Raw genomic sequence first — 15,717 nt, 5'->3', positions numbered from 1 at the left:
CACAGCTTGAGGGTAGATAAGTAATATAGTGACCACAGCAGAGAGTGGGAATGTACTTTGATAGGAAAGGGATGATGTATTTGAGGCTTGCTGATTTATGAATCTTTGTTCAAATATCTTCATTGTTATTTTTCTCTTGTTGCCATAGAAAGGATACAGATTATGTAATTACTTCTGCCTGTACACTTCTGTAAACATTAAAACATACCAGTATATATCCCAACAGACATCTTCGTATCCTCTGAACATATCCTGGCAGACATGTTTGTATCCTGAATACATAATCCCTGGGCTGTCTGCGGGTCCTTGCCCAAAGTTTTCTACAGAGCTGTCTCAAACACTGACCCATAAGCCAACAGGTGGGTCAACCTTCCCCACACAGCATGTCCTCCAAGATCCCGGCTCAGCACAGAGTAGTTGGAAAGGACAGGTTTTTTCCTATCTTGAAAGCTGCTCAGGGAGTTCTGCAGCATTTGCTCAGTGCTGCCATCATTCCTAGCTGGATTCATGCCCAGCACACCAAGGATGTTTACAGAGTTTGAGAGTATTCTGAGGAAGACTATTAGCACAACTTGACAGCTACAATGAGGACAAGGGTCCACCTGGAGGTACGTTACCTGACCATCGTCCTTAGGAACCAGGGTCGATTGACAATGGAAGGTACAGCCTCATCCATCAGTGGATGTGTTTTGATGAAGTTCAGAGTATCATCCGGAAACTCGTTAGAGGTTACATATTTTTCTAATGACGTAGAGCCAGCACAGCAACCAGGCCTAAATAAAACAAGAGCGTAAAGCCAGAACACTTATTTGATGCCTAGTGCAAATCTCCTTTTGTAATGAGGCCCTCAGTGAGATCTGATGTGCATTACAAGGGTTTAAATGGAGGATTGAGGAGTCTGGTGGGCTTGTTCCGCCCCTCAGGGGAAGCCTAAAATCCTGCTCTGTCCTCCCCTCTAAAGGACTTAACATGTCACCTAAAAGCACAAAGACATTTCTTCAGCAGGAGTGTGACGCACACAGTTTGTAGCTCATCCAGTCACATGGAACCTAATCACTGCATGTGTGCATTTGGCTTGATGATGCCCACTGGGCACAGGTGCTTTGTGATCTGTAACTTGCCTAGTTGACTGCTCTTTCTTGGAATAAAAGCAGTCCCTAACATACAGAAGGAAGTTGACTTTTTTAGCATGTGTGAAAGAACACTGCTTTCAGTCCTGTTTGGTAGAAAGTGGACTATTGGAGAAGACAACCCAGCGAGCATCCCTGTAAACATTGGTTTTACCCTTCTTTCAATTTGGATGAGACGTTTTAAGTATGGTAGCACATTGAGGACTTTTACTGAAATGTTATCTAATCGTTCTTCAACAACTTAAATGCAAATCTGCTCACCCTGTTCCTAAAATCTACCCTGCTCCTCAGAGGTAACTTCACCTTCCTGCCTGGACAGGTCATCTCGTCATCTCTACACCGGAAGCAGCAAAATGCTTTGCCTGTTATTAATATTTTGTGGGTTATTTTCTCCAACAAAAGGTCCATTTGATCCCATTTCCTAGAGCATTATGATTCTTCAAGCCTTTGAGCCACTGTGATATGGGAAGATGAAAGACAGATCAACCACCCATAAACACTCTGCAGTGTCCAATTTTCATCCGTTCTATTGTGGGTAGAGCCACTGACATCAACGGAGTAATGCCAACTTGAACAAAATATAGTGCTGGTCTTATCATATCTGTCACTCAGATTTAGATGAATATTCAAACCTTAGGTAACTTAAATGTTATGTAGGAAGGTAGCACAGGACCAGAGGGGACTAGCTGTGTCAATGAGCCTGGTCCCACATAGCTGCACAATGAACACTACATGCATAGACTGTGTGCTCTGCCTTTTTGTATCCAAAATATTTTGGTTGTCTTGTACCACATACAGAATTAGCAATAGAGGGCAAGGAGGAGAAATCAAGGGCATCACTGGTCTCCTAGGTCTTTGCAAGGGCACTGATTCATGAGGTGGTATTCCCAGGAACTCCAGGGAGCAGCCTCCTGGCACTATGGTGCCTAGGGTTTCTGTATATCTAATCTGGAGGCCTATTTCCTCCTAAATCCTAATCACATGATTGGATTAATCCTGTTTTAATCTCAAAACCGGTTTAATCAAGTAAACATAAAACCAAGTAAACCCTGCTGTGCACCTCAGCCAAAAAGGGAAGCAAGGCCCCTGAAGGGGTCCGGTATGTTTCTGAGAAATGCTAGGATCAATAGGAGCACTCATGTTTCTGCACCATATTGAGATATCCAAATAAAAAGGACCTTATTTCAAAGGCATATTGTGCCTGTCATGCATTTCAACATGAGTTAGAAGTAATAATTATTTCTATTAAGCAGATTGATGGCCAAATGTTACATGAAACAGCGTTCACCAATTCAGTTCTTGTTACCTCCTACTGGCTTAGAAGGAGCAGTATTATCTTCATCATAACTGTTAGCCTGCTATTGGCTCATCCAACAAACTCACAATACAATTTTGTCTTCTTTGTCCTACTGAAAGAGATTTCTCTTTCTCCTTTCCCCCTTCCCTGCCAGGACTCTTTATCTGAGTAAGTTCCAAACAAATGAACTTGGAGCCCTCATGCAGCCTTGCACTACCAAGGCAGCCCATCATGTCAACGAGTTGTTGAAACACTGCAAAAAGGAGAAGGAAATACAGCAACAGTGCTAGCAGGTGGCCTATTAAGGCTCAGACTGAAAAAAAGACACAGAATTCACCAGATTTTCCAGTCACCTCCAGGCTCTTCTCTTGAGTGACAACCTCAGAATAAAGACAGCATGAATACTATCTCAGCAACTCTAAAACATCATGGGCCAACTTTGCATTGAGGTAGAAGCTCTGTTGCCACCACAGAGCTACAGATGTGTTTTTCTTTTGAAGTTATGCAAGATATCACAGGCGATGTAAAGCATACATTAAAGTGGTAGAGCTTGACTGAGATAAATGAATTTGCTTTATCTACATTCATATCTTATTCTCAGAGCAAAATGCCACTGGTGTGAATGAGTTAACAAGTGGCTGTCAACAGCAACTTGTACGAAATGGGTGCTTGTAGGAAATATGAAGAGAGTGTAACAGAGGAGCCACATGCAAAGAGGAGGGAAGTGGAAGCAGGGAAAACAACTCATAGGAGGAATGAGGTAAACTGCATCTCCATTTTGATGGAATGCTGTTTTTTCCTCCCCATGATGCATCCTCTGTGGCACATAAATTGCACGTTAACTGCAAAACAGCAAACCACAGAACTGGTGCAGGCTTTATAATGAGATATATCCATTACCGAACCAATTTGCAACAGGTGTGTAACTCACACCACTCTTAAGTGATAGATTATTCTGACCAAGTAGATCTGACACCGGCCTGATTTATGTTACACAAATCTTGCTTAAGTGGAAAAATTCTCACTTGCATACTTTAGATCCAAATGCAACTCAACTTCTATTTTACTGTTACAACATGTATCTTCAATTGTATCTGCACCTTACAAGGCTGTTTAAATTGTCAAAAACTTCTGTGCTGTGTGCAGGAACAGAACAGTATCACTGTACGTGAAACGTACCTGGGCTTGGGCACTCGTTCGTCAGGAACTGGTGTCCATGTGGAATCTGGAGACTTTTGCTCTTTGAATCTCCCAGTAAATACATTGGCAATGTCAAGCATGTCATAGGCACAGACTGCAGAGCCAGGGATGCTGCAAAGTGACATTTCCCAGAAATTGTTACTCATTCTGCAGTTATGCATAAAATCTTGAGTGAAAAACATGCTGTATAGAAGTCTTCCTGTCACAGGCTACTCAATCCTGAACTCTGTAACCTCTGAGTATTGACAGGAAAAGCCAGCCCCATGGAAAAGCCTGAAATATACCAATCAGCAGACAGCTCCTGCCAGCACAATTTCTTTCAAAGCCTCTATAGAAAGAAGTAATTGCAATAATCTTGAAGAAGGGAAAGAATCTGGGAAACCCTGTGTACCACTGGCAATGCATGAGGAGTAATAGCCAGTCTCATTCAGAGCCCATTATTTGGAAATTTAAGCTCTTGTAAGTCACAACATCTCTTGGTATTAGTTCTCACAGTCCCTGTCATGCCTCAAAAATACACTGCAGACAGTTCAGAAGTTGGTGCTCATCAAACTGGGAGCATGCTGCAACGTGCCATTGACCTGGCATTTACACATTATTACTCCATCCTCCCACAGCCTGATCTCCGCCAATTTTTCCCAATGGAAAGCAGTTAACTATGCTTAGGAATTTCCTTAACTCAATGAGGTGTAAAGAGCTTATAGAAGCAAATTCAGTTTTATTTTTAGATGATAAAGTTATAAATTTCAACTTTTTTATTATTTGCATGCAACTGCACGATAACGTTGTCTAAATGTAATTATATCCTTCCTACTACATACTTTCTGAAAGGCTTAGGGGTTTCCCATGGTCAGTCACTTGGAAGCATGAATTATGCATTTACCCACCTTTCATTTTTTTACACATGAACTACCGTATTCGTGTCTGACTTTCACTGCTTGATTTTATCAGGTAAATAGCATGAACCCAGCTGGCTGAGGCTTTCAATTCTGCTTTTAGCTTGTAGGTTATTATACACCAAAGAAAAAATGTAGGAACTGTAATACTGTTACAGAGAATAAAAATAAACTCATAAAGGTATATAAATTGATAGGAAAATAACTGTTTGAATATTAAAAGGTTTCAAAATGCTTGTTACAGAAGGAAACGACGACTAGGGAGACAGTGTTAGTCTTATTTTGATCTCCACAGATTTTGTTTTTATATGGAATGAAACTTCAAAGCTCTATATTCATGTGATACTACACAGCAAGAGTTTTAAATGGAGGCACATGTATGTTGATGTAAGAGATTGTCAAGGGTATATTTGGCCACACACAGGACCTCATCCTAAAACGTACATCAAGAACCACTCTAGCTAGAAGATTTTGCACTTTGCTGAATCAAGCCCTGAAGAAAAAACAGTCCTAAAATCTTGAGGTGTATCATACAGAACTAAAAGCGCTGAGAACTGTGCTCAACATATAACTCCACAGTGATGGAGAGATCGCTGCAGTGAGAAGACTGCAACAGCTTTTACTCTTGAGGATGGCAATTCGCACGTCTGCAGTGTGATAAAGCCGTACAGGTGGAGTACTGTGGGTCACAGCCAAGCCAGCTCCCAACCACTGGACTACAACCCATCACCAGCTCCTACCCTGGGTGACCTCAGGTTAGACTGGGGAATCTCTTCCCTCTCACTCTAGGGGGAAGCTTTGTTGCATAGATCAAAGATATTTGTTGCAGCTTTTCCTCAGCAGAGGAGGAATGACAGAGATGCATCCACATCAGAGGTAGGTCTGTTAATGAGGTGTCTCCAAGCCTATGTGCCTTCCTGTCATCTTCAATGTCTGGCAAAAAATGGGGCCTATAAAACAGTACCTTGATTTTAACACCAAGTACTTAGGTTTTAAAATGCAGGGTTTAAGGAAAAGTATTATTCCTGACACACCACAGGAAATACTAGCAGAGCGGGAGGACAATCTCAATTTTGAGATAATCTCAAGATACAACCTATTTTCTGATGCTGAATCTCTGTTCACTTGTTTTTATTAAGCCAGTTTAAAAAGAGATCATTTTAATTTAAGCCTGTATTCCCTATTGGTGGCATAATTATTCCATTCCAGTTCCTATCATTTTGATGTCAAAAGCAGCGATTACAGGCCTGGGCTTACTCTCATTTGAAGTCAGTTCTGTGCATGACCTCACTGAGGTCAGGCTTTGACAAGAGGTGGCGAGTGTACAGCAAAACCAGATGAATTTCAGCAATAAAGTTTCCCTTCCAGCCCAAACATTACTCTGTGAAACAGCCATGTATTTTTTAATTAGAATGCTACTATTTTTTTAACTTCTCTGGGAGACCTCAATAATTAGATACAGTTACTCTTTGAATAACTTCTGGAGAAAAATGTTATAATGTGTAATGGTAATAAATTCTTTGCAGACGAACCGATGCTTTTGGAAAACCACATGAACAATGAAATACAGGTGTTCTGGGGACCCTGTTCCCCAGCCAGCAGGACAGCATAGGATCCTGGCTTTCCCAGGAGAAAATGCAAGAGTCAGCAGGGATGCATGAAATAGAGGGAAGGAGTACTAATGTGCTTCTTGGGGGTTTAGACGTAAATAGGACAGACGAAGTCCTTTCTCTGTGAGAAGAAAAAAAACGTATTTTCTCTCTGGAATAACATTCTGCAAGTTACATGCTGCAAAACTTCTTGGTGGCCAGTCTGAATTATTCCCATGTAAAGAAAAGTATGTCCAAGGAACGTGTCCAGATAGTAAATGGCTCAAAGCTGCTCTAAATTATCAGATATAAAATGCAGTAAGCAATACTAGGGTATCTTAAAATGAAACACAAACTATCAGTAAGCACGTGGTACATAATAATTACATTGTATAAGCAATCATTTCTTGTACCTTCATAAAGTAAAAAGAAACTGCAGTGAAAAGCAAAACATAAAGGAAACAGAAGGTAAAAGGTTATTGCGCCTATTACCTATTATATGGAGTGGAGAACGTTGCTAAAACAACATCCCGGCCATTGAAATGGATAACATCTGTAACTGCCTGCAGTATGTTAAAGTAGAAGTGTGAATCGCCAGGAACTGAGCAGTTCAAACGAGCCTTGAGAAAGGAAGTCCACTGTTTCTCCAGCACTCTCTGAGATCCTCCCATGTCATTTTTGCAAACTTGAGCCACCCTTGGGAAAACTACCTGGAAGGAGTAGAGCAAAAATAATGGAGAAAATGAAATGTTTGTTTGAACTAAAAGACTTCACTGGAATTCTGCTTTTAAAATGTTTGGAATAACACAGCAAGGTGCTTAATTTAATCCCACATTTCCATAATCAGTGACAAATAAGAAACAGAGAAAAACTCAGTGTTGGAACAGTGTGCTACAAAAGATAAGGCTGTGGCATTTACTATACAGCCATAAATCCTTCAGGAGATCTGTTCTCAATTCATATAAAACTCATTTCCATACAGACTGCTTAGCTTTCTATTTCCCCAAACAAAAGCACATTTTATATTCACAATCCCTGCAACCCACGCTGCCTGCTCTGACTCCTGTGTTTTCAGCACTTAAAAACTATGCAAATCTTGCTGGGCTTTTATTCCTGCCCTCCACCTTTGTGACCTTGGTCAGCTTTTCTGACTGCTTAGTCAGAAAGCTATTGTGAAATTAGCAGAAATGCAGAAAGTGTTTAATTATTCTTTGCAGAACGGCAGAGCACAAAATTCCTGCCCCTGTTTACTCAGCCCTCCAATTCAGATTTCTTAAAGAAAAATATCTCTCTGCTTTGGAATCCATTTTTAACAATTACCTACTATGCTGAACTAACTACATTTGCCTTGTGCTTTTTATGATTCGAGGAAACAGATTCCAGCGTACACCATCACTGTAAGAAACCACCCTGTTTCTTTTCAAGACAGTGCAATGTTTCACTCCAACCAACTTTCTGGCTTGAGCAATAGGAATCTTCTCAAAATGATGACCTTGTCATCATGATTTATGGTTCTCATTTCAAGGTCACTCCTAACAGCATTGGTCCAAGAATAGCATATGTTTTCCTCCTCCTGAATCTGACAAAGTCATTCATGGCAATGTTTTTGCCCTTACCTTTCCCATGCTGTTGTACTCCACTGCTATTTCCCGGAAGAAGAAGTAAATGTAATTGCCATAGTCCACTGCCTGGACAAAGTACGGTTCTAGAAAAAAACCAAGACATCCTATTTAGGCGCAATGTACAGCACATATCATGCAAAGAGAAGCCAAATATGTTCACACTAAACAGTCAAAGGTGAAATGCCCGCATTAGGCAAACTGGCTCCATTTTCAGAACCAGCAACATCACCACTGGAGAATGAATCACTGTCTGGGGACAGGACAGCTGGGGACAAATCTGTGCAACATCACCACAAGGTAGTTAAGTGTTTGCCACTAATATGTCTGCCCTACATGGTGTACCAGGAACGGCAAAGAGGCAATATATAATGGTACGCCTGAGGGGTGCAAGCAGTGCTCTTTATGGCATGCAGGCTGTGTGTGGAGAGAATAACAAACCATGTAACTGTTTCTGCCCACACGTGTCTGTAGCAGCAAGCAAAGTGGGACAGCTAAAGTTGACACCTGGCAAAACATTTCTGTATGTGGAAAAAGACTTCAAACTATGGCTTTGCTCCCTGCTAAAATCACTCCAAATGCTAACTATTCATAATGCCTACGTGAAGCTAAACAGCACCGTTCTTAACAATGAGGGCATTTAGAGCACAGAAATTGCCTAATTCAATGGCAGCTGTACAGTCCCTAAGAACCATAAAAGAAAGGCTTTGTGCAATATTCCCATAATTTTATTTTCATTGATGAATCTTAATGTTACAGGACAAACCCTCTATACTTCATGAAGCCTTGACTGTTACCTAACACAGTCCTGTGGCAGGAATATTTCCAAACACAGCCCAAACACACTAAGCCCTGCAAGTTCCAACATTTACATCCAACAGCTGTAAACTGATGAATTTCAGCTTGGAAAGCTTGCTGGAATACATATTCTGATCTACCATGCTCACAGTTTCTGTCAGGTCCAGTAACTTGGGGTCAGGAGAAGAGGGAAAGAGACGAACAGATCAGTGTAAGTAAGAGATGTAATTTAGTTCCTTCTTTCTGCCAGAAAGCGGTGAAATGAAATGACAGAGAGGTCTGTCAGGAATCCAAGACTCTCATGAGAGATGCTGCTTTTTTTCATTTTGTTTGTTTATCTACCTTTCAACCACTTTGAGTCATGTTTAACTGTCCGCAGAGTTGGGCTGTCTCCAAGGCTCCGGTATATGACTGCATCTATTGCAAGGAAGTCGGTCACTGTGGCAGAATACAGCTTTCCCTCTGGGGAGGAAGGAAAGAAGAAACAAGAGGGGAGAAACATTAGAAATAAAATAATTGCTTTCTCTTATCAGTCAAATGAGATGGGGCAAACGAAATCATCACAATCTCCTTAGGAACACTGAAGGGAAAACGTCCAGCTAGGTAAATGGGGCTGAGCACTGAACAAGCAAGTCACCAGTTTTCAAAATGATAATTTCAGAGGGATGCTGTGGGAGATGAAACCTTATGGAGTGATTCTTCTCCAGTCCAGGTAAGTCATACTGAACTACCCTATCCAGTTTCCCTGCACATGCCTCTGGTTCAGTGCTCATAAATTCTGCCTACATATGTGAGCAAAATAAATATAGGGAAGCCACAACAGAACTGTTAGTTTTAACAGGGAGGGCAAACCAGACAGGTCTTAGGGACTGCCAGCTAATTGACACTTATGCAAATTTCTCCCTTTGAGAGCACTTCTCCTCTGCCAAAGATCACTAGCAAAAAATTAAATAGTGTGCAGGGAGCCCAGGCAAAACAGGGACCCAAAGAGATGAAGGAGGATTGCCTATCTATATTTCTTTTCTAAAATGTGTTTTAGGCATTTCCTGCATGAATTATGCATTCCTCTCTCTTAAAGAAATGGATAACAAGCAATAAGAAAGGGTCTACAAAATGGCACCCCAAGGACAATCAATAGATGCAAAACTATCAGGACGTAAAATCATGAGCTCCAGCAACATCTTTAAATTATATTTGTTGTCTAATCTGTTTGTAGGTCATGGTAACTGTACAGGGCTGTTTCCATGTGTGAGACAAATGATGCAAACACGATGTCTGATAGGAGCACAAGCATCACTGCTCAAGGACAGCAACTTGTGTCTCTGTTGTGTCTACATAAAAATCAGAATGGCCTACATCTCCTTTGACAGAGATTATGTTGGGTGCTGGGCCTTGAAGGTGCTAGCACTCAGGACATACCCAGGACAAAGCAGAGAGGCTTCTACTGGTCAAGCTCTCCTCATTGCACTTACAGACAAAGTTTAATTTCAGCTGAAGATTTAAAAATCAGACTGTTTTTTGTTAGTAGGACTGTACTCTTTGCTCTGAGCCCCACAATTCCCATCATTTTTGGCTATTTAAAAATAGGCATTTTTTCTTAGCAAAACCAGAAAAAATAATTACAAAAAAAGCAGATACTAAAACCAATTTTAAAATAGAATAAAAAGCTGAATTGTTTAGATATGGATGTCTGAACTCATGTTAATACAATCACACATTTATTTTCTTTCCTGCCAAGTTCCTGAAGACCATGTGACCAATTACAATTCGCACATATCAGCTGTAATAACTACAGGCTGCAAGAAGAGCCATATTCATGTAAGTGCACCCAACAGACTCAGATGAGCTGGATTAGTGCCCTAAACTGCTCTGAAACTGCTTTTCACTGCACTCTGAAAAGTTATCATGGGTATCAATACGTATGGCATATCGAACAGTGATTTTCTGAAGCTAGCAGATTTACAGAGTATGTTCTACAAGAACTCATTTGAACAGTATTGAGTTTACTTTGAATCATCATGAAAGAGTATGATCATTTCTATAAATTTGCCTTTTATTTTCAAATAATGCGAGGACTTCTTCAGTGACAGAGGGGGAGTCATCTTACCAAACTTCAGCTGCATGCAAGGTAAATGTCTACATTAAGTTGGTCATAAACGCTTTCTTGGCCAGTATAGTGAGAAAGACCCTTCTGAAAGGTGATTCAGGCTGCCCTAAGGATAGGGAATCTGAGACATATGAGATAAATCTTTCTCTGAAGGTGTCTCTCTCTTTCCATGGTTTATGAATTACCTGCTACAATCAGAGAATTTCTACTTCCTGTTCTTTTGACTGTAATTAAGAAATTACATACTACCACCATCATCATCACCATTATTTTTGAAACAAAAGGACCCGTCTATTTACACTATAAGGAGTAAAAAAAAAAATTGCAACCTGCTATAAAATCTCTCCTTTGCAAGGCAGATGATGCCACCTCAAACACAGTAGTGCTTAATACAGCCCTTCGGTCACACACTCAGTTGAGAGTGGCTGGAATACTTGCCACACTCTTAAATCTTCAGAGGAATAGCTAAAGTATTTCCACGTGAGCATCCAGGCTCTGCTTTCTAGCATCACACCTGCTGAAGAGGACTGACATTATCATGGGTGACTTCTGTACTATCTTTACCACCTATTTTACAGCCAAATCTAAGGAAAGATCAGTAGGGTTCACACTAAGAGAAGTTCAATAAAGAAACAATTTTAATCAGGAATTCATGAAGAGAGGTACAAAAATACCATTTCACAATCAACGGCCTAAACTTACCCCATTAATAAGCACTGACTTTTTTAAAGTATTGTAGTAGAAATCAGAGTTAACTGTATTCTGCTGCATACAGCATAAATCATTATTGAGACACACTTCTCTCCTTTGTCTACAACAGCTAGTAACACCACATTGAGATGTTTTCTGCTTTAAAACAAAATTACCTTCCCTTTCCTTCTAGATCTAGAAAAGGGGACATCACAGCATGTTCCCTAACTTCCTTTTATTATGAAGGTTAACCTAAGCTTGGAGTTGTTAAAGAGCACATCCTGCCCACTCCTCATTAAAGTTCACACAGGCCCTGACTTTCCTTGACTTTTGCAGAAGCCGGATGCAGCCAGAAATGGTGCCTCACACTGGTCTGGCATCATATTATCACGAATTCAGGAAATACTGAAATATCGAACCAGGAAACTGAGGCTTCAGGCAATGCTTATGGTAGTGAAGTTAATCCCAGAGAAGGGAAGGCTTCCATGCTAGTGATTTCCTTGCGCCCCCTATTTTTAGTCATTATTCACACCCTTTGCCACCTTTCAGATTTTGGCATTCTGGACTCAAGAGACACAGTGCTATGGCGAGCCTGCACTGCAGGACAGAATGCAAAAAGTTTATCTCTGTCACTTTACCTGCGAACAATGCAACGTTGGCATGCTTTGCATCATAGGGACACCTGGCCATTCCACTGAATTCATCTCCCAGGAACTCCAGGGTATCCATCTGAAAAACGAAAGGTAGCTCCTCAGATAGATAGAGAAACAAAACTTCTTACCCAGGATGAGACTTATCACATTGTTTCTTCTTTTCTGGGCAGTGAAGAAGGTCCTTTCTCTAACTGTGCTCCTGACTATAAATAAAGAACCTGACAAAAACCACGGTGTTAAATAAAATCAGTCTGAAGAAAGTGCGTCCAGTAAGTCAGGCATTCTTTTGGAGTTAATCACTCTTACCCCGACACATTTTACAAAAGTCTTCAGTCTATATTTTATCTGTACACAAGCTTCCTGTTGAACTGTAGCAGGCTATGTGGTCTGTGGTTCTGGCAAGGATTCAAAATTTATCCTCAACAGTGATCCAACAGAAGCGCTCTTATACACAGAAAAGACCACAAGCCACAGCAGTCAGAAGAAACAACACTAGGACAATTATCTGTGTGTGCATTTTTCTCCCCAAAGTCCGGAGATCCTTCTGCTCTAGTCTCAACAGTGGTGCTCTCTTCCTTGATTTGCATACTCAGAAGGATGCTCTCCAAGTCTTACTGTATCAGTTGAGTCTGTGTCACGCAGAAATCCTCTTACCATCAGGCAAGAATTAATCTGTGCAGGAATTGCAAAATCTGAGGCTTAAGTGTAACTCCTGGGAAATAAATTCACCCTGAGCACTGATAATGATACAAATATACAGATCAACTTTACAGTAAGTTCAAGAGAGTTTAGTGAGCTATGGGGGAAAGGTACAGCTCTTACCTCGTTAAGATTCTTATACTTCCATATTTTGGGACTAAGAATCTTTCAAGCATATTCAAGTAACTTGAGCAGCTCATACTGTATAAATCACATGCGGTGCAGATTCACAGAGCATGAAAAATAACCCACCCAGTACCATCAACTACTCCAATCAACTTTTGGCTCATATGTTACAGCACCCAAGACCTCCAGTGGATGATTTGTCATCATTTGTTTTCTGTCATGTATCACTCCTGTCAAAATCCACTTTGAAGGGAATCAGTTGTGTTTACTCAAGGGCTTTCATGTGATAGTGAGAGGAAACGAGTTACAGTCCTGAGCAACTTTCCTTGCACTGAGCCCCACACCCCAGGCTCATCCCCACTTCCACTGGCAGTGTGGAGGGACAGCCCTGTTTTGTGTTTGGCACATCTTTAGTGTTCTCTCTGTATAATGCAGAAATACATGGAGGAAAAGCCAGGGCAGGTGTTGGAGAGACCTTCTGCTGATTCCCAGAGGTATCGTTATCCAGCCCCCGCAGTTCAGCAACAGGTAAGGCAGTCTGCAGAGGCCATGCATCACAGGGAATGAAACACCTGCAGTAAGGGTAAGGACGGCCATTATATCCCTCACATCGGGATGCCAAGGAAATCTGTATTTGTATTAACAGACAGCTTTCTAGCAAGGGGACTGGTTGAGATTTGTTAGCTGCATTAATGACATTGAGAGCTAAAAAATGACAAACTGTGCTGGAAGACTAAGTACGGCACTGAGACCAAGAAGCTTCATTGCATGCTAGGAGCGGGATGCAAGGAAAGGAAGAAAAGAAGAAATGGCTGTTAACAGAGCAGCTACCTGTACCACAGTTACCATGATGCAGGCTTGTATTTTTATTCAAATTTGATTCTTCTTCCACAGACTGAAAGACTACGCTGAGCTTCTCTCCTGTGTTCCCCAGCCTATAGCCTTCATGGTCGTTATACAAGGTAAAGCAGCATTGCAGAAAACACAACGAAGAGGAGCAGTCACAGTGAATACCACTAAGGAAGTTGCTTTCCTGGATGTTAATGTCTTTACTCTGTTTTTTACAATAACTCAGAACCCAATGAAATGAATGAGAATTGTGCCATGACTTTGTCAGAAGCAGCATTAGCAAAGCTGAATTTTCTTTTTCCTGAAGAAGGATAAGAAATGACCTGTGGGACATAGCAGTGCCTGGAAAAGCAGAGTCTGGCTATCAAGGGCCTAAGTGAATTCATTTCAAAGCTACTCCAGAGACATCCACTGTTGGGGGATATATCAGATTATACTGGTGCAAGCCTGAGAAAATGGGAAATATTTGAATAAATGGGCCCTGTTAAAATGCAGATGATGGGTACACACTATGTCAAAGGAAGAAATTGGGGTCAAAGAATTTTGTCGAGTATCCCTGGACCAGCACAGTTTTCTACACTGCTCTAGACAATGTTTTGGCTTTGCAGATCTCCAGCTAGTGAGGAATAGATCACCCTCCCTGTGATCACCTTTCCCTGTGGAGATCTGCTGTCAATCACTTTTACAGCACACCATGCCATAGGATCTCCCCAGCTGCCATATCTGCTGGGTCCCCAACACTGATCCTCCCGGCTTTTGCTGTGCTAAGCCCTCAAGTGTCTTGAGAACCAGCTTTGGGATTGAGAACAGTACAACAGAGACATTTAAAAGATGCTGCCCCAGAAGTAACCCTCAGCATCAGTCTGTGACTCGATGTGGGTGTCAGTCACAAGATGAGGAACTTTCTGAGTGACCACATCCCCAGGCAGGGATCTGAAGGACTCTGCACCTATGGCAGGCAATGCAAAGTGGCAACCAACTCTGATGTGCAGGAGTTGCAAAGAAGGAGGTAATCAATCTGAGCAATCCTCAGAAATCCAATCAACATTGAACTCTGTAGCATTGAAGCAAGTCAGGATAAATGTTACAGAGTTAAATGATGCACTGTTGAATGACAACCTCATGCTGTTGCCAGCATAGTCACAATAAATCCAACAGAAAGACAAGGCATAAATGAAATCCCAGAAACAGATCACATACCTTGTAGTTCCTGCAAGAAGGGTTGAATGCATTTGTTCCACAGATAAACAATGTATCCTCATTTCTTTTTAGGAGAACCTTAATAAAATTATGACATTCATCCTGAAGAAGAATAATAAGAAGTATTTCAACTACTGCATTTTGGGTGTCTGGTTTTATTTTTATGCCATGATATTTCATTGTCAGGTCTAAAATGAAATTGGCTGGTAGCCACTGTGATATTCTGGGCTTTATTTCAACTATGTTTAACTGACAATGAGCAAGATGCAATTGATTTATATTCTAGTGGTTTAAAAATGGTTACAAAGAACTGAAGATATGATATTCATATTATAGCTCAGATTTTGCTATTGTTCACATAGGTGAATTTTGTTTGAATGCTGTTGGTTTCATCAAGAGTAAAAAATCTGATCTTCTCATCTATGTTGCTGTAAGACAGTAGCATCACCAATGCAATGTATTGGCATAAAGCATCTGTAACTAGATGAGGAAGCAGGTGTAAAGAATCAGAGTCTGCTCTAATTCTGATACCACTTGTGCTAGTCATAGGGTAGCACAGTAGGGCAAAATTGGTGTGAGAAACAGCCCTTCTACAACTGTACACATTCATGCTTTCTAATGCTTTACACAAACTACTCAGTAAATTCCTGCAGGAGGGTAGACGTCAGCACTTAGCTTTTGAGGCAACGGAAAGCAAAATCAGTACACTAAGCATTATGTCCAAAATCCCCAGTGCTTTAAGTATTTCAGGATATTGCTGTGGCTCCTGTCGTAATGTTTTATCACATTAAAAGTAAACCATTTTTGCAAATTAAAGCCTTCAGTAAGTTGATGGAAAAAGCAATTACTGGCAAGAAGTGAATG

General features: G+C 41.0%; 1 protein-coding gene across 3 annotated transcripts in view; it reads right to left on the bottom strand.

Moving 5' to 3' along the window:
• SEMA6A (semaphorin 6A) overlaps nt 1-15,717 on the bottom strand; it is a 113,250-nt gene that overhangs the window by 37,046 nt on the left and 60,487 nt on the right. For all 3 annotated transcript variants that reach the window (XM_082336024.1, XM_082336022.1, XM_082336023.1), the window contains 7 exons: nt 14,854-14,955; nt 11,965-12,055; nt 8,872-8,991; nt 7,729-7,817; nt 6,605-6,822; nt 3,607-3,738; nt 618-773 (listed from right to left, as the gene is read on the bottom strand). In XM_082336024.1, coding sequence (XP_082192150.1) covers nt 618-773; nt 3,607-3,738; nt 6,605-6,822; nt 7,729-7,817; nt 8,872-8,991; nt 11,965-12,055; nt 14,854-14,955 — 908 coding nt within the window. The remainder of the gene's footprint in view (nt 1-617; nt 774-3,606; nt 3,739-6,604; nt 6,823-7,728; nt 7,818-8,871; nt 8,992-11,964; nt 12,056-14,853; nt 14,956-15,717) is intronic.

Source organism: Platalea leucorodia, assembly GCF_965183815.1.
Source record: "Platalea leucorodia genome assembly, chromosome: Z".
Taxonomy (NCBI): Eukaryota; Metazoa; Chordata; class Aves; order Pelecaniformes; family Threskiornithidae; genus Platalea; species Platalea leucorodia.
This window is presented reverse-complemented; position numbering and strand designations above follow the sequence as displayed.